This window comes from Hemibagrus wyckioides, linkage group LG06, assembly GCF_019097595.1.
Source record: "Hemibagrus wyckioides isolate EC202008001 linkage group LG06, SWU_Hwy_1.0, whole genome shotgun sequence".
NCBI classification, from domain to species: domain Eukaryota; kingdom Metazoa; phylum Chordata; class Actinopteri; order Siluriformes; family Bagridae; genus Hemibagrus; species Hemibagrus wyckioides.
In genome coordinates, this window is record NC_080715.1 from 39,444,082 (window position 1) to 39,463,549 (window position 19,468).

The 19,468-nt window shown below is 38.9% G+C and overlaps 2 protein-coding genes across 4 annotated transcripts in view; both read left to right on the top strand.

The window, feature by feature from the left end:
* LOC131354786 (phospholipase ABHD3-like) lies at positions 1-12,479 on the top strand. The gene is made up of 9 exons (XM_058392814.1): positions 1-589; positions 1,612-1,772; positions 1,862-2,044; positions 3,371-3,416; positions 4,120-4,232; positions 4,571-4,744; positions 6,071-6,119; positions 8,490-8,655; positions 8,739-12,479. The coding sequence occupies exons 1-9, from the start codon at positions 464-466 to the stop codon at positions 8,942-8,944; spliced, it is 1,224 nt and encodes a 407-aa protein (XP_058248797.1). The 5' UTR covers positions 1-463; the 3' UTR covers positions 8,945-12,479.
* prkg3 (protein kinase cGMP-dependent 3) overlaps positions 8,802-19,468 on the top strand; it is a 25,394-nt gene continuing 14,727 nt past the window's right edge. The window contains exons 1-2 of one of the 3 annotated variants that reach the window (XM_058392812.1): positions 8,802-8,940; positions 19,362-19,457. In XM_058392812.1, the coding sequence (XP_058248795.1) occupies positions 19,370-19,457 (88 nt within the window). In that variant the 5' untranslated portion in view covers positions 8,802-8,940; positions 19,362-19,369. Of the gene's footprint in view, positions 8,941-13,465; positions 19,458-19,468 lie in introns of those variants that run through there. The other 2 variants (XM_058392811.1, XM_058392810.1) reach the window with 2 other exon arrangements.

Here is a 19,468-nt window from a genome sequence, read left to right on the forward strand (position 1 = left end):
AAGGACAGCTGTGTGTGGGGGGTCCTTTCTCTCCGGTCGGGTTTCAAACGGCTTCATTACCGCCTCTATTCGCGCACTCGTTAGGGTACATCATAATGAGGTTCTGCGTCTTATATAGTGCCCTAAATATGTGGGAATTGTCGCATTGGAAATCACCGGGACGTTAAGTAACAATTCTATTCATTTTGTATAGGGATGTTTATATATTATTTATAAGTGTTGTTTATCAAGCACGTGCGCTGGCAAATTCATAATTAATCACTTATTATTTTTTCACTATATCGTAGTTTAAAAACTTTTAAATGTCCCCCTAGTTGCTGCCATGTCCCCTTTGCCCCACATTTTCTGAAAGGGGGAAGCTGTTTATCTGTCACCGGCTCTGTGTGTGTGTGTGTGTCTGTGTGTGTGTTCAGCACTCGATACAAATTAATCCTAATTATACACATTAATAACATTGTTAATAATGCGGTTATTCCACTCGGAGCTGTGGGGAGTGTGTGTGGAGTTGATCACCTCTACACCCTGTACTGTAGTTTTAGGCGCAGTTACAGTTTCACTTTTGTACCTGTTCGGCAGCAGCAAAGCTCAGGTCAGTCATTATTATTATTATTATTATTATTATTATTATTAGTAGTAGTAGTAGTAGTAGTAGTAGTAATAGTAGTAGTAGTAGTAGTATTGCCTTAAGGGATTAAATAGTCCTTGGCATGATGTAATAGGAAAATAATCAGCAAATGATTAGTGTGATCTGCTTTCCTTCAACCTCACCTCCTCTCATCTTTTTAGTATTTTTAAAAACTTTGGTGTTTTTATAAGTTTCCGAAAGTCACCGTCATTCTGTTTAACAGCAGTGGAAAGTTGTGTCCAGTGAATGAATGCCGTCTCTCTGCACTGTGAAAAGAGAAGAGTTTGTAGAATGACAAGTTGTTTTTTTTCATGACAAATAGATTTAGGGTTTAAAATTCAATCAGATAGATAGATAGATGGATAGATAGATGGATAGATGGATAGATAGATAGATAGATAGATAGATATGGATGGATGGATTGATAGATGGATGGGCAGTACACTGGCTTAGCACTGTTGCCTCACAGCAGGAAGGTCCTGGGTTGGAATCCCAGGTTGGAACAGGCAGGGGCCTTTCTGTGTGGAGTTTGCATGTTGTCATTCATTCATTTCTATCTCTTGCGATTTTTATTTCATTTCTTTTTATTTTATAATACTGTAGAACTCCGGTAGTGTCCTTGTCCTTGTAGTGATATATATTATGCTCTTCTGATTATGTTGCATGTACATTTCTGGCATTTGGCAGACGTCCTTATCCAGAGCGATTTATCCAGAACTGACCAATTGAGGGCTCGGGGTCTTGCTCAGGGGCCCAGGAGTGGCAGCTTGGTGGAGCTGGGATTAAAACTCACAACCTTCTAATCAGCAGTCCAACACCTTAACCATTAAGCTACCATATTGACGACGCCCATATTGACGACGCTTTCTAACAGTACTATTGCTAACATGATTACTTGGTGTTGTGCTACTGTAGTGGAGCCATAGTGAATGAATAGTTTTACATCATTTCTAATAAATACTTGCTTTTTTTCCCCTGACATGCAGGTGCCAGTGTTGTTGTGTGCTGATGGATTGCGGGCGTTCTTACACACCCACTGCCCCGTTGTTTTGGAGAAGTTTTGCCCTACGCCCTGGTGCTGGGGCGGCCGAGTGCAGACGCTCGTACGTGTCTTCATCAAGTCCTGCCCTGCTGTCACGTATCGCAAGTATGGACTTTATGAAGTAAATGTTTAGCAGTTTTTAATAGAACAGACTGTGATTTATTTATTTTTTTTTCTGTCCAATTATCTTTCAGTGAGATGATCAGAACAGGTGATGGCGGTCAGCTCTCTCTAGACTGGGCAGATAACCCAGATAGCGCAAACTACCCACAATCCTCCTCTCGTCCTACGGTGCTAATCCTGCCCGGGCTGACAGGAAACAGCCAGCAGACATATGTCCTGCACATGGTCCAGCAAGCCGTACGACATGGATACAGGTATATATGTATGTGTGTGTGTGTGTGTGTGTGTGTGTGTGTGTGTGTGTACATAGGCATATATACCCCGATCAGGCATAACATTATGACCACCTGCCTAATATTGTGCTGGTCCCCCTTTTGCCACTAAAGCAGCCCTGATCCGTCAAGGCATGGACTCCACTAGATCCCTGAAGGTGTGCTGTGGGATCTGGTACCAAGATGTTGGCAGTCCTGTAAGTTGCGAGGTGGGGCCTCCATGGATCGGACTTGTTTGCCCAGCACGTCCCGCAGATGCCAAGTCAACACCTCAAACTGGTTGTTGTGGTCATCAAACCATTCCTGAACAATTTCTGCTTTGTGGCACGGTGCATTATCCTGCTGAAAGAGACCACAGCCATCAGGGAATACTGTTTCCATGAAAGGGTGTACATGGTCTGCAGCAGTGCTTAGGTAGGTGGTACAGGTCAAAGTAACATCCACATGGATGGCAGGACCCAAGGTTTCCCAGCAGAACATTGCCCAAAGCAGGACACTGCCTCCACTGGCTTCTTCCCGTAGTGCATCCTGGTAGCATGTGTTTCCCAGGTAAGAGACGCACACGCATCATCCACGTGATGTAAAAGAAAATGTGATTCATCAGACCAGGCCACCTTCTTCCATTGCTCCGTGGTCCAGTTCTGATGCTCACGTGTCCATTGTTGCCACTTTCGGTGGTGCACAGAGGTCAGCATGAGCGCCCTGACTGGTCTGCAACTATACAGCCCCATACGCAACAAACTGTGATGCACTGTGTATTCTGACACCTTTCTATCAGAACCAGCATTAACTTCTTCAGCAATTTGAGCAACAGTAGCTCGTCTGTTGGATCGGATCACATAAACCAGCCTTCGCTCCCCACGTGCATCAGTGAGCCTTGGCCGGCCATGACCCTGTCGCCTGTTCACCACTGCTCCTTTCTTGGACCACTTTTGATAGATACAGACCACTGCAGACCGGGAACACCCCACAAGAGCTGCAGTTTTGGAGATGCTCTGATCCAATGGTCTAGCCATCACAATTCGTCCCTTTGTTAAACTCAAAGCTCAAATCCTTACTCTTGTCCATTTTTCCTGCTTCTAACACATCAACTTTGAGGACAAAATGTTCACTTGCTGCCTAATATATCCCACCCACTAACAGGTGCCATGAAGAGTATCATCAGTCTTATTCACTTCACCCCTCACTGCTCCTAATGTTATGCCTGATCGGTATATGTATGTATACAGATGTCAGAAAAGTAAAAGGTCAAATGATCTCTGAAGACATGTAGAAATAACGAGAAAACCTTTTTCTTTTCTCTCTCAGGTGTGTGGTGATGAACAACCGGGGTTTCGGAGGAGAAGAGTTGCTGGTGAAGAAATCTCTATTTTTCCTGTTGTAGCTTTGCATAAATATTTATAAATGTTTAGCTAACAGTCTCGTGTCAGCTTAAAAAATATCTTTTTCTATGCCAAATGAATGAATCATGTTGCTATTATTAATATTTTATTTCACTGTTGAATTTTTAGATGATTTATTTTTCCATACCAGCAGATCTGACAGTAGTCGACTGGAAGATAAATTAAAGCTTTATTTTAAAGCTCTGGTTGTAATGTGTTTTCATAGCAGCAACTTACATAAGAAAATGCCTGGAGCAAACAGATTTAAACAAAAGCATGTAAATTCTGACATGGTTGATCTTGAAGGTCTCAATGAGAAGATTTTCTTATGGGAAGTGTTTAGTCTTTGTGGTTTCTCTGAGGCATGTGGTATTAAAGGAAATTAATCAACGTCAGGGTAGGAACAGGTTTGTAACAGTGACTGTTTTCCTGTCTCTCACACACACACACACACACATGTGCCTTTCTGGCTTCAACCTCCTCTTTGCCCTCCATTTTTTTAGTAGAGTCAGGCACGGCTGATATCTTATCTTCATCAGGTTTTATAGCTCAGAGGAACAAGCAGAAGAATGCAGAGGCCTCTTCAATATGTCGTAAAGTTCATCTGACTCACCTTGCTCTAAACGTATCCTCTCTCTCTCTCTCTCTCTCTCTCTTTTTCTTTCTCTTTCTCAGACACCTCTTACGTTCTGTGCTGCTAATACTCAAGATGTGGAAACGGCTGTCAATCACGTGAAAGAGCTTTACCCACAAGCCCCTCTGCTCGGAGCTGGGGTGTCTCTTGGGGGGTGAGAAACCAAGACACACACACACACACACACACACAGAGAGAGAGAGAGAGAGAGTGAATGAGTGAGAGATTTTAGCACTAAGAGGCTATTTTATTTTTACGGCCAGCAGGTGGTGCTAGTGTAAAGCATTACATTACTATGGTTCATATTACTGGTATATTGGTCATTTTTTATTTTTTTCGAATAATTAGTTATAAGAGAGCATTACAGACCATACGTTGTTTATATAATGCAGCAATAGTAACCTTATTAACTATTGATAGTCATCTAGTGTTTATCTATTACAGTTATTTTCTAAATCACGTATATATTACATTCTATTTTCTCTCCCTCAGGATGCTGTTGCTGAATTATCTGGCACGTAAAGGCCGTGACTCGAGGATGATCGCCGGTCTCACCCTGTCCGTGAGCTGGAACTCGTTCGAATCATCCAAATCGCTGGAGCAGCCAATCAACAAGCTGCTTTTTAATCGCCACCTCACCAGTAACCTGTGCCACGCCATCAGCAGGTTCGTTTCGTCTGATCTTTATCTGTGTGATTCATTTATTATTGCATATTATTGCAGGGGTCGTACAGATGTGATTTTTTTTATGTAGTGGTGCTTAAGGAGAGTTTGAATTAATCAATAAAATGGTCAGTAAATTATTTAGAAACTGCTAAACTGCTACACTTTTTTGTCCACCTCCTACTCCTCCTCTTCATCCTCCTCCTCCTCTTCATCCTTATTCTCTGTCATCCTCCTCCTCTTTACCCTTCTCCTCATCCTCCTCCTCCTCTTTGTTCTCCTCCTCTTCATCCGTCTTCTCTGTGTCCTCCTCTTCATCTTCCTTCCAAATTCTTCTCCTCAAATTGAATCCATCATGCTAGAAAAGGCGCCATATAGAAATAGGCTTTTTGAAGACACAAAGAATGTGCATCGGACATGTTGTTAAATTTATTATTAATCATTTTTTTTGGAATTTAAAATGAAGAATACATTTTAATCTAATTTATAGTCCTTAAAAACAAACAAAAAAAATACAAAAATATAATTAATTAAAAAAAAAAAATCGAGTGGAATTTCTTTATTATTTATCAGTATGAACCCTGTTATTTATTTATTTTTTGCGGGTTTTTTAATAACATGATACAGGATAGTGAATCTGAAAATAATAATAATAATTATAATAATAATAATAATAATATTTTACACAGATATCTGTCCAGATTTCTGCGTTCAGCTCCATTCACTTATTTTTTTTCAGTCATGTTCTTCATATTTTTCCGAAAAAATTAAAAAAGATTATTGCACCTTTAATTCTGCGATAGAAAAATATCATCGAGAATCAAGGGGAAGGTGTACAAGACAGTGGTGAGACTGGCCATGCTGTATGGTTTAGAGACAGTGTCGCTGAGGAAGAGACAGGAGTCAGAGCTGGAGGTAGCAGAGCTGAAGAGGTTGAGGTTCTCTTTGGGAGTGACAAGGTTGGACAGGATTAGGAACGAGTACATCAGAGGGACAGCTCATGTTGGACGTTTGGGGGACAAAGTTAGGGAGGACAGGTTAAGATGGTTTGGACATGTCCAGAGGAGGGAGAGTGAGTATATTGGTAGGAGAATGTTGGACATGGAGCTGCCAGGCAGGAGGCAAAGAGGAAGGCCAAAGAGGAGGTATATGGATGTAATAAATGAGGATATGAAGCTAGTGTTGAGGATGCAGAAGATAGGGATAGGTGGAGAGAGATGATTCGCTGTGGCGACCCCTGAAGGGAAAAACTGAAAGAAGAAGAAGATTGCACCTTTAATTCTAAGTGTGAACAGGAGTGATAATGCTGGTGTCTCACTCTGTCCTCAGACACAGAAAGATCCTGGAGAAGGTGATAGACATAGACCACGTGTTAAAGGTATTCACTCATATTGCTGACATCATTCTATTTATTTATTTATTTATTCATTCATTCATTCATTCATTCATTCATTCATTCATTCATTTTACAGTATGTCAGTTTAATAGATAATTTTACCTGTTATAAAATTTGTGTATTTTAAAAAATATACAGTAAATTAGTAATGTTTTTTGTTTTTTTTAAATAATTGATTCCAGTCTCTGTGATATCCCCTGAAAAACTTTGCATTTTTGACCAGATGATGTTTCAGATCATCAGTTTCTCCCCAGCTCCAGACATTTTTTTTCATTTGTAGATAAGAGAGATTAACTGCAACATCTGGCTAAATTTTAGTTTTTCCCCATTTGAAATACAAGGGGAGCACAAACCTTTGCACTCTGCTGTAGATTTCACTATTCCATGTTGTTTTAATTGAAGGATACAATAATACACTTCATGTCATACTTTTATTCATCTTCTTAAACCACAAAAATTAAAAAAAAAAAAAAACAAAAAAAAAAACGTCTGGTTATTTTTATCCATTTAGAGTTACATACAGTGAGGGGAAAAATGATTTGATCCCCTGCTGATTTTGTACGTTTGCCCACTGACAAAGAAATGATCAGTCTGTAATTTTAATGGTAGGTTTATCTGAACAGTGAGAGACAGAATAACAACAAAAAATCCAGAAAAACACATTTCAAAAAAGTTCTACATTGATTTGCATTTTATTGAGTGAAATAAGTATTTGATCCCTTTGTAAAACATGACTTAGTACTTGGTGGCAAACCCTTGTTGGGAATCACAGACATCAGACATTTCTTGTAGTTGGCCAGCAGGTTTGCACACATCTCACATCTCGAGGAATTTGGGCCCACTCCTCTTTGCAGATCCTCTCCAAGTCATTAAGGTTTTGTGGCTGACCCTTCAGCTCCCTCCACAGATTTTCTATGGGATTAAGGTCTGGACACTGGCTGGGCCACTACAGGACCTTAATGTGCTTCTTTTTGAACCACTCCTTTGTTGCCTTGGCCGTGTGTTTTGGGTCATTCTCAGGCTGGAATATCCATCCACGACCCATTTTCAATGCCCTGGCTGAGGGAAGGAGGTTCTCACCCAAGATTTAATGGTACATGGCCCCGTCCATCGTCCCTTTGATGCGGTGCGGTTGTCCTGTCACCTGGGGATGGTGTACTTGGGGTCATAGGCAGCATTCCTCCTTCTGAGTTGATGCCAAAGAGCTGGATTTTGGTCTCATTTGACCACAACACTTTCACCCAGTTCTCCTCTGAATCATTCAGATGTTCACTGGCAAACTTCAGATGAGCCTGTACATGTGCTTTCTTTAGCAGGGGGACCTTGCGGGTGCTACTGGATTTCAGTCTTTCACGGCGTAGTGTGTTACCAAATGTTTTCTTGGTGACTATGGTCCCAGCTGCCTTGAGATCATTGACAAAATCCTCCAGTGTAATTCTGGGCTGATTCCTCACTGTTCTCATGATCATTGAAACTCCATGAGGTGAGATCTTGCATGGAGCCCCAGACCGAGGAAGATTGACAGTCCTTTTGTGTTTCTTCCATTTGGGAATAATCGCACCAACTGTTGTCACCTTCTCACCAAGCTGCTTGGCGATGGTCTTGTAGCTCATTCCAGCCTTGTGTAGGTCTACAATCTTGTCCCTGACATCCATGGACAGCTGTTTGGTCTTGGCCATGATGGAGAGTTTGGAATCTGATTGCGTCCTTCTGTGGACAGGTGTCTTTCATACAGTTAACCAGCTGAGTTTAACTCCCCGAGAGTGCTCCTACTGTAATCTCAGCTCCTTACCTGTATAAAAGACACCTGGGAGCCAGAAATCTTTCTGATTGATAGGGGATCAAATACTTATTTCACTCATTAAAATGCAAATCAATGTAGAACTTTTCTGAAATGTGTTTTTCTGGATTTTTTGTTGTTATTCTGCCTCTCACTGTTCAGATAAACCTACCATTAAAATTACAGACTGATCATTTCTTTGTCAGTGTACAACGTACAAAATCAGCAGGGGATCGAATAATTTTTTCCCTCACTTTATAAATCTGTGGAAGTTCTTGTTTGTTATAGCAGCTATAAACTAAAAAATGCAGCTTGTCATGTTACAGAGAGCATAAAATCTCCGTTGAGAAGATTTTCCTGTATTAGAAAAGTTAAAGCTTTAACTCTGACTGTTACAAAGCGCTGACACTGGAGACTCCTTCCAAACATTTCCTTACAGAAAACATAGCAAAAGTTACACATGTCAGTGCTGCTATTGGAGAAGTTCTGATCAATCAGATTTGAGAATTATTTAATATTCTTGCTGAATATAAATTGTTAAAGCATTCATGATGGGGACGTTTCGTGTCCAGGCTCGTACCATTCGGGAGTTTGATGAGCGCTTCACGTCTGTGATGTTCGGCTACAAGTCATGCAGTGATTATTATCAAGACGCCAGTCCGGGTTACAAACTGCCCCAGATGGCTGTCCCTGTGCTGTGCCTCAACGCCGCTGATGATCCCTTCTCCCCAGAACATGGTGCGAAACACAATCCCATCATCATCATCATCTTGTGTGAAACATGTGTATTCATCTCGACTCTGTTCTTTCCGTCTCCGCAGCCTTCCCAGTAGCTCAGGCTCAGCGCTCGCCGAACGTGGCTCTCTTGGTGACATCACACGGAGGACACATCGGCTTCCTCGAGGGTCTTTTCCCGCACGGCGAAGGTTACATGGATCGAGTGTTCAGTCAGTTCGTCCGAGCCGCATTCGAGCACCAGGAGGACCTGAAGGAAGCCTGCAGCAGCAACAGCAGCAGTGACAAGTAGCACAAACATCACAGCAGCTCTCATTCACATAGGATTTAATTAACCATCAGTATACCTCTCTGGTTTAGATTTCAGGTAACAAAACCTCAATAGAGGGAAGTTTCACTTAAATGCTCTTCAATGAAGGTCACTCAGAGGTGATATCTTAATTTAAAAGTTTGTTATTAATATAAATCTAAATTTAGACAGAAAAATAAACATGCACAATATTTTTATTTATTTACCCCATAAGGCGTTTTAATGTCCAAAATCTGCATCTTTTTATTTTCATATAAATTTATATGTTGCACGGCTTTTATTTTTTTCCCCAGTCGACCAGTAATACAAAAAAAGTCAAATAATCATCTTGAAAATAAATAAATAAATGAATAAATAAATAAATAAATAAATGAATAAAAAATTCGACAGTTTTATAAAGTTTGCTAAATTCCGATACCAGCAAAGAACACAACTTCAATTAGCATTTTTTTTTCTTTCCCCCAATGCTGCACAGTTAATAAAAGCAAAATAATGAATTCATCCAGTTCTTCTTAAGAATTCGTCCAAATCAATTTTCAGAAAATCTAGACCAGAGCTATTTTTACCTCTTAGCCGAACATTCCAGCATATCTGTGATGAAGCACAAGCATGAACATGTTTTTAGGTGAAATTTCCCTGTAGTATTAGTAAGTAGACTAGATAGGAATAGAAACAATTTTTTACATTTATTCTAAATATAACAATAATTGGCAATCGTTATTGTCCTTTATTTATCCCTTCATGTCAGTATATCAGAAAGATTTTTTTTATTTTTATTTTTAAATGAAATGATGATGAATGTTCTCATCCAGTACTTGAAACTATCGCATCAACCTTTCCAATCTGGAAAAACTTGACAAGGCTGATTTAAACCTTTTATGTCCATCGTTATTAAACATGGGTTATTATAACACGTGCAATTTTGCACTCTGTGAAAAGAGGAAAGGAATTTATACATGGCTTAAATTCAACAGTTATTTTAAACTGTTTATTTATGCAAATCTGATCATAGCACTGTCAAATGCAATCAGAACAATCGTATAAAATAATAATAATAATAATAATAATAATAATAATAATAATGTAGAATATTCTTTCATTTGCATGAAGGTTTAATTTTTGGATTAATTTATATGCTGAATATATTCATAGATTTTCTTAGAAATCTGACAGATTTCTGAATGCCTATTATTATTATTATTATTATTATTATTATTATTATTATTATTATTATTATTATCCAATCATTTATGGTGGTCTTATTATTGTGGGTTTAAAAATCTTGTTTTTAATTTTTCATATCAAGATTTTTAAATGTTTGATATCCTGTACCATGATATTATATGTGTTTTATTTTTTATTTTTTTAATTATTATTTCCGTTGTCTCAATGCTGTGCCTCTGAACCAGACAGACCTCTATAGCACCCGCAGTGCTACAAACCACACAAAATCGAGCTTGTTGCAAAAGTTTTGGCACCCCCATGCACTGTTCTGCTGTCTTGCGATGCCACTTGTCAGGCAGTTTCCGCTATCGAGCTGTCACTGCCTCCTGCATTAGCAAAGCACATGGCCTCATATTTGAGTGTGTAGGGATCAAGATAACAAGGGCAACCAACCAACCGGATTGTTATTATGCTCAGCTTTTCTAGTCAGCACACAGTGTTGCTATTTGGGCTAAAATGAACAAATGTTTGCGGGTGATTTGATGATTTATAGAGCCATTTAGCTTGAAAAAAAAGAAGGTATTTTAATCAATCTCATGTTGACAAATTGAAAATTGTGCTTCTAAATGAGATTAATATAAATTTTTAAACATAGTATTACATGATACACAAAATGCTCTTAATGATGTTTCACTTTCAAACTGACCTTCTCATTTAATATTACAATACAGTGGAACCTGGGCATACGAATGATCTCACTTACAAATTTTCCCCATAAGATTGAAATTTTGCAAGAAATTTGCATCGGTATATGAACAAACCGAAGGTTTGCGCGTACGTCCAGGTGCCGTTCATAACTTAGCGTCTGTGGAAAGCCAGGCAAAGCCAACCCGAACCGAGTTTACGAATTTTTATCAGTCAGCAAAAGCTATTTGGAAAGAGTCAACCCACGATACCAACCCTGCCTTCAGCATGCGTTCAAAAGCGAAGTGATTTTTCGGGCGTTTTTTTGTTTACAGATTAGTGGCGTGAGTGGTCTGTTCTATTTTTAGCCCAAGCTTGGTGGCACGACTTCCTGTGAGGACCCTCCACATGGAATGCTTGGCTTGGGTCAGTTCTGTGTGTTTGTAAGCAACCATACAGTTTCCATACGCTTCGTATTTAGTCATATTTTGGGGTGGCTGGAACAGATTATCTGCATTTACATTATTTCTTATGAGAAAATTCATTTCAATACAAATTCTCACCTAAAGACCAATTAAATTTGTATGCCGAGGTTCTACTGCATTACTGATTATCTTCTTCGCATTGATCTTCAGGAAAACTTAGCGTTGATCATGTGACTTGTAGAGTGATCCAAATATTTTATAGGGTTGAAGTAACCAGGATGAGTTCCTGAACTATATAATGGATGAATCATAACAAGATATTAAATTGATTTACGCTTCAGTTTAAAACTACTAGGATGTTTTCAAGCTCTTTATAAGCTATTTATGTACATAAACATTTATGAAGGAGACCTTCCCTGTCTTCAAAATGCTTTTAAGCTTTACTTAACAAACATATTTGTAAATGTATTATCAGGAGGAATCATGTATGAATCATGGAATCACCCGAATATTGATTCATTGGTTGGTTCATTGCACTACTATAAAAGAGGCCATGAATATTAAAGCACTTAATTGTCTTTGTACAGGCTACAGCTTAGTGTTTATTTGTTTATCAGACTGATTTATTAAGTATGTTTTTGGCGGAAATCATTTTTTTTCCTGTGTTCATGCTGTTAATGTTGCAGTATATCAGCACTGATGTGTGAATTGAAGTAGAAGTGTCAAATTGAGCCATTTACTCTCTGGTCCTGAGTCATTTGTTTCCTGTGAACTGGCTGATCTGGAGTCAGCCATCAAACCCCGAGCTCTACAGACAAAATGATGCACTAACCTTCTATAGTTTGTCGTCTTGGTTTGTTTATATCTGTGACCACTTACAGTTCCTTAACAGTATCTGGACAGTTAAAAATACTCATACAGTATAGAGTTATTTTTAGATATTCTGAACTCGAACAAGCAGTGACCATACCAAATAACTGTGCTGACATCGGGCCAAGTGGAAGAGTCGAAGCTAACGGTGTGTGTTTGACAACCAGGTGCTTATAATGCACATGAACATTCTCTTGATGTTTAGAGATTTATATTTACACTTGTATGCTGTGCCATACACACTGTGTTGGTATATAAAGCCTTCCACTCTTGCCTTGGTCTTTTTATAAAATCTCACCAAGTTTTAATATAGTCCAGTGTTCATAGTGCACTGAAGTCTAATACTGAAGCATCAATAAATTGCTTAAAGCAGAACTGCATCATTGTTTTTGCTTTTTTTTTACTTATCTACTTACTTTACTCACATAATATACTTACTTAGGAAACACACTTCACTTACTGAAGGTAGTTCATTGTTAGTTCAAGGTTTTGGGACACCCCTCCAAATCATTGAGTTCAGGGGTTGGGCTCGGCCCCTTAGCTCCAGTGAAAGGAACTCTTAATGCTTCAGCTTCATACCAAGACATTTTGGACAATTTCCTGCTCCCAACTTTGTGGGAACAGTTTGGGGATGACCCCTTCATGTTCCAACATGACTGCACACCAGTGCACAAAGCAAGGCCCATTAGGTCCTGACCTCAACCTGATAGAACACCTTTGGGATGAATTAGAGTCAAATATTCCCATAAACACACTCCTAAACCTTGTGGAAAGCCTTCCCAGAAGAGTTGAAGCTGTTACAGCTGCAGTGGGTGGGCCAACTGCTCTAATTCATCCCAAAGGTGTTCTATGGGGTTGAGGTCAGCTAGTCAAGTTCCGCCACACCAAACTCACTCATCCATGTCTTTATGGACCTTGCTTTGTGCAGCAACCCATTTTCAACCCAATTTTTTAAATAAACAGTACACTTTAAGCTCTTTTCACAGCCTCTTGCGAGAGATTCTGATGCATATTTTACATGCAGTGATTGCAGGCTTTCTCATTGAAGCAGAAAAGCTGCTCCAAATTGCAGTGCTCCCACTACCATGCTTCACAGCTGGAATGAACTGAAAAATTAATGAACTGAAAGTACAGAAAGAAAAGGTTTGGTGAAGATTTTTTTTTTTTCCTTTCAAAGGACAGTATTAAATTATTTGTGTTGTTAGTCTGGACTGAATCTTGTTGTCTGGTGTTGATTAATTTCCTATAACAGAGCCTCTGTAAATGAAATTAAGTTCTTACTTAATACAGAAATCCAGATGAATTTATTTAAGTGGAGATTATCTGAATATAAATATTAATAAATGTATGTTTAATTTATAATATAATAAATTAAATATAAATATAATATCAAAATTTTTGAAAATAAACAATTAATAAATAGCACAATAATTCATGTTGTGCCAAAAACTATAAACTTTTGGTAGAAGGTAGCAATAATTTATTTTTACTTTACATGATTTATTTAAAATATCCTGATGATTTTAAATCTGATTTGCAGACAAACTTCTACAGAAAACCCACACCTTCTGCTGCTAATCATATACGTTCAAGCCAATAAACTTTGCTTTGCCAACCAAACACCAGCATACAAATCATTACTGCAGGCTGGAACATATATTCCTTTATCTTATCTACATACTATTATATGTCTCCTGGGTATAGGAAGAGGCGTGAATGTTCGTCTGATTTTCGTCTGATAATCCATGAGGAAATTCTTAATTTTTAGAGAGAAGTCATATTGTTCTCTTGGCCTAGATATTCAACATTAATCATTAACTCAGGCTCATAAATCTGCAAATGTTCAGCTGAAACTATAACGGATGAACAACGGGATGGTAAGTGGACACTGTGATGATGTATAATGTTTTGTGAAAATTATCTTTAGTCAGATGAACTCGAGCCAAACTGATTTATGATGAAAAGTATTCTTATAATATATTACACGTGGATAATATTCGAATGTTCTATTTCATCGTTTCCATAGTAACAGCTCATTCATAGGGAATTGTACAGCAAAAGCAGCACTTGAACTGATTCAAAGATGCAATTATTTTTTATACTTCGATGTTTCATTTAATGTTTAACATGGAAGGAGTCTCCATTGTGAGCATCACTTTATACACTGTATTGCCAAAGGTTTTGGGACGCCTGCCCATGCACATGAATGCAATATGGAGTTGTCCCGCCCTTTACAGCTATAACAACTTCAACTCTTCTGGGAAGGCTTTCCACAAGGTTTAGGAGTATGTTTATGGGAATTTTTGACCATTCCTCTAAAAGTGTATTTGCGAGGTCAGGCACTGATGTTGGACAAGAAGGTCTGGCTCACAGTCTCCGCTCTAATTCATCTCAAAGGTGTTCTGTGGGGTTGAGGTCAGGACTCTGTGCAGGCCAAGTTCCTCCACACCAAACTCTCTCATCCATGTCTTTATGGACCTTGCTTTGTGCACTGGTGTGCAGTCATGTTGGAACAGGAAGCGATCATCCCCAAACTGTCCCCACAAAGGATGAAATTGTCCACAATGTCTTGGTATGAAGCTGAAGCATTAAGAGTTAAACTAAGGGGTCGAGTCCAACCCCTGAAAAACAACACCTGAATTCAATGATCTGGAGCAATATAGTGTATCTCTGTCAATTGAGAGAAAAAGTGACTCTAGAGTTATTAAAGCTGCTATAACAATCAATATCAGGTCCTTGTTTTGTGGTTTAAGAGGCGAAAAAAATTCAGTTTGCACTTGGATCCACTCTGGTATTAATTATTTCCCTATAACAGCACATGCCCTGTTGTGTTTTATTTAATAATTCTTACTTATATGGTGCAATAGTTCAATAAAACTGTACTTTATTGTTATGTAAAATATTCTGCATGTCACTGTGAGCATTTGTAAAGTTTATTCCAAGCATTATATCTGCTGTATAGCATGTAGCTTTCACACACACACTCAGAAAAATGGAAATGGTGGTTATTGATTTTTCTTCCCCAAGCTCCCCGAGATGCTCATCACTCTGGATGGCCTGAGTGGATGAAAGTGTAGATTAATATGATTTCCCAGCACTGCATGGACATGGGGCTTGTTTATACACATCTACACACAAAAATATTTCAGATATGCGAAGGTGTATCCAGTATCCAGACGACAGTCTTGGCAATAAGAGCAATGGTTCCTTCTCTCTACGTGTTGAAAGAGGGCGGAGGAGCAGGGTTAATGATCAATGTCAGAGAAACCGTGAGGGATTTCTGGCTGTGTTGTTTGTGATAAGGACACAGAATCGTCTATGGAGTTAAAGACGCTTGGAGAATTACAGAGCAGAGGCGTGGAATGAAGTTGTTTAGCTGCGGTATGTGCGAACTGGAGCCGACTCATGAGTGAAATCTAGAAAGCTGAGAGGGAGCGGATGTAAGCGGAAGCCTTTTTCACCTGCCCAGGTAGGAAACTTGTATCATTCTAAAGATTAGATGAATAACTGATAACAGGATGTCCTCTATGCCTGACTGTACTGTATACAGGAAAATAACCAGTGCCTTATTTATTGTTGCTTGGATCCCAGGTTTTGATAGATTCTAAATAAATGAAAAAGTGCCTCTTGTTTAATAGAAAAATTCTCAGGGTGTGATTGGAAAATAATAATAGCGCTTGCTCGAATGTTTTATCCCTCACATAATAGTGTATTATCACATGGTTTTAATATAGACCGAATTTCTAGTTGATCAAAGCAATACTCAGCAGCAATAATCTGTTACTTATTGGATAAGGGTTTGAAGTAAACATCATTTGAGAGCATTCACTGCAGAAATTGCTGTGTGTGTTTGTGTGTGTGTGTGTGTTCTTGTAATTGGCATGTTGTTCTGTGATTTCAAAGGCCTCCGACTGACACCTAGGTCATAAATCATAAAACATAACCAAGGGCCATAAGACACGCTACTCTCAACAGTGAACTTAAGTCTTAAAACTCTGATCTAGCCCCAAAAATATAAAAAATAAAAATAAAACATTTCTGCCTAAACATATTGAACCTAAACCTAACCCTAGTAGCTTTGCTGAGATTAAGTTGCTTGATGAAACACTTGATGTTTCTCTGATTAATCCCCACTTTATCCAGTGAATGACTGGAGAAGGGATTGATCAGAATTTCTTTGGTAGCAGGAGTAATGGGTCAAAATTCTATTTAAAATGGTCGAGATTGGTCAGACCTCTATTTCGAGCAAGAGGGATTGGTCATTGGTTGGGGTTGGTCAGAATTTATTTGGGAGCAGGAGTAATGGGTCAGAATCCATTTGGAAATGGATGGGTTTGGTCAGAATTTATTTGGGAGCAGGAGGGATTAGTCAGAATTCCATTGGAAGTGGAAAGGAATTGGTTTGAATCTTTTGTGAAGAAGAAGGTTTGGAAAGAATTTCTCCAGAAATGATTAGAATTAGTTAGGATACCATTGGGAGCAGGAGAAATTGGTCATATTCCCTTTGGGAGTGGCTTAGTTTGGTTAGAATTCCTACAGGAATTATTAGGATTGATTAAAATTCCTTTTGGAGCAGGAGGAATTGGTCAGATTCCCTTTGGGAGTGGTTTGGATTGGTCAGAATTGCTCCAGGAATTATTAGAATTTGTCAGAATTCCTTTAGGAGCAGGAGGAATTGGTCAGGTTCCCTTTGGGAATGGCTTAGTTTGGTCAGAATTCCTCCAGGAATTATTAGGATTGATCAGAATTCCTTCGGGAGCAGGAAGAATTGGTCAGATTACCTTCGAGAGTGGTTGGATTGATCTGAATTCCTTCAGGAATGATTAGGATTGGTCGAAATTCCTTTCGGATCAGGATGGTTTGATAATGTTCCCCTTGAGAGTGGTTTGGATTATTTAGAATTCCCCCAGGAAATATTCTGATTGGTCAGAATTTTGTCAAGAACAGGTTTTGGGCACATGAGGGATCAGTCCTTGGGGAGGTTGGAACTGCTTAGACTTCCATCTGGAGCAGGCACAATTGGTCAGAATTCTTTCAAGAGTGGTTGGTATTGGTCAATTCCTCCAGGATTTGATAAATCAGTCAGAAATCTTTTGGCAGCAGGAGCACAGTCAAATTTCTTTCCTGAGCAGGATTGATATGTACAAATTCCTGCGGGAGTGATTAGGATTGGTCAGGTTGTAAGGACATGGTCAGGATTGTTTTCGTGTGTGAGAGAGACATATAATACACAGCCTTGAACCCACCCATTTATATCCTCTGAACAGCAATCATAGGCAATTAAGAGGTTACTTTTGTTTGATTTGCCTTTACCTGATGACTTTATTTCCCATTTTATGATTACACTAAGGTGTGTTCTATGACCTGTGTGTGTGTGTGTGTGTGTGTGTGTGTGGAGCACAGTGAGCTAAGATCAAGATAGTATTCACAGACAAGTCAGAGAGATAGATAGTGGTCAAACACCAGAGGGGTAAAAACACTGCGGCGCAAAAGGGTAGTGTAAAGGGAAGTGTAAGTCAATGTTACCAACCTGAGGTGTTTTATTATTTTACTGCATCAAATACAACAGCAGTGCGCCAGTGACTATATTTTTATTTTGACTAAATAATGGCACATCATACTTTTTATTCATTTATTGTTATTTATTGTCCATTTATCTTGATAGTTCCTGTTCTCACTTTCGTTATAGCAGCTATAAATAGTCGTTCCATCACTGGATCTCTTTTTCTTTCTCTCGTGAATGTTATACGAAAACAAAACAAAATAGATGAGCCAAGTTTTCCGACCGTAGCACTCCTTCCTTAAACATCTCACAGAAAACGTCGCAGTTAAACTGTTACCATAGAAACCATAATATATTAAAAGGAGCATGTAATGAGCATGAACAAGCATGTGTATTTCAAAATGTAAGTCTAAAATCAAAAATTAGGACTCGAGGATTCAACAGCGCTGTAGTGTAAACTATATTATACACAATATATTAATAAAATATATATACACATGTAGCTGAAATTCTGTGGAAAAGTGTTTACCCAGATTAACCCAACTACAGTGAAGAGATGTAGTCTATACTCCAGGGAGCATTGTGTGTGTGTGCGTGTGTGTGTGTGTGTGCTAATTAATGAGCTTTGTGGGTATCCACATGAGTATACATACATTAAGGCAGAGTCATTTTTCAAAAACGGCATTAAATGGCATGTCATGTTTTATTGACTTGCTTGCATTTGCTCCAAATTCAGCTCATGGGCTGTGCATGTACAATTAAATCCTGAATAAAGCTCACATTAAATCACCTTATTTAGTCCAGAGGGGTGTTCTACAGTTCCACAGTATGTGTGATTTCTTATTCATTCAGTTATAAAAACGAATAACTGAAGTAAAGCAGACAAAGAAATTTCTGGAACGGTGCATAGAAACTCAGAGGTGGCACTGTTTTAACAACCTGATGTGGAATAATCAGACTTCTCGCTAATGTAGGAGTTAAAAAAACAAATTGTTTGATTGGTCAAAAATCCTTGAATTGCGAAATGCGACACTGAAGCTTTTGGATTGCGACAAGACACGATTTCTCACCAAGAACAAGAAATAATTCTTGAAGGCTTGGGGTCTTTTCTACTCTGTGGAATAATTAGTTCATGTTAAAGATGTCAGCTGATAATGTTAATGTTTCTGTAAAGGCTTTTATGTAAAAGGTGAGCTAGACTTTTATTCCTTGTTAGATACATTAGCCTCACAGCTCCTAATTAGCATGCCTGGTCTAACTGATTGCATTGGTGTGAATGGGAAAAATGTCTAAACTGAAATTTTGATTATTTGGCTTTGGGTTGTTGACCAGAAGATCGGGGGATCAAGCCCTTGAGCATGGCCCTTAACCCTCTCTGCTCCAGGGGTGCTGTATCATGGCTGACCCTGTGCTCTGACCCCAACCTCCAAGGATGGGATATGCGAAGAAAGAATTTCACTGTGCTGTAATGTATATGTGAGCAATAAAGAATATTTCAAAACAATTCCTTTTAATGCTCAATCTGAGCATCTGTGGTTATTTTGTTTTATTTCATCATTTCTTCCTCTTAGCACATGGGTTTATTTGTAATTGCATAATTATTTCTCGAGCTGCCTTCATGACCCTTCTGAAATGAATTCAGCCCCGAAGTTCCGTCCTCAGATGGTTTAGTGTTTTTTGGGTGAGGTTTTAATGAAAGCCACGGGCGCTGTGCTGCAGCTGGTTGTTTTATTCCTGCTGTGTGTTTATTCAGGGACAAACATGGAGGCCAAGCTGAAGGAACTCCGGCAGAAACTGGAGAAGCAGTGCCAAATTAACCAGGAGCTGCAGAACGAAAACCAAGACCTGGGTAAGAAAGTC

Bases quoted from the DNA above. Each gene is read 5' to 3' on its own strand.
- LOC131354786 (XM_058392814.1), top strand. From the start codon at position 464: ATGCGGTTATTCCACTCGGAGCTGTGGGGAGTGTGTGTGGAGTTGATC. The intron at 1,773-1,861 runs GTATGGACTTTA...ATTATCTTTCAG, and splicing joins CCTGCTGTCACGTATCGCAA to TGAGATGATCAGAACAGGTG. The intron at 4,745-6,070 runs GTTCGTTTCGTC...CTCTGTCCTCAG, and splicing joins CTGTGCCACGCCATCAGCAG to ACACAGAAAGATCCTGGAGA.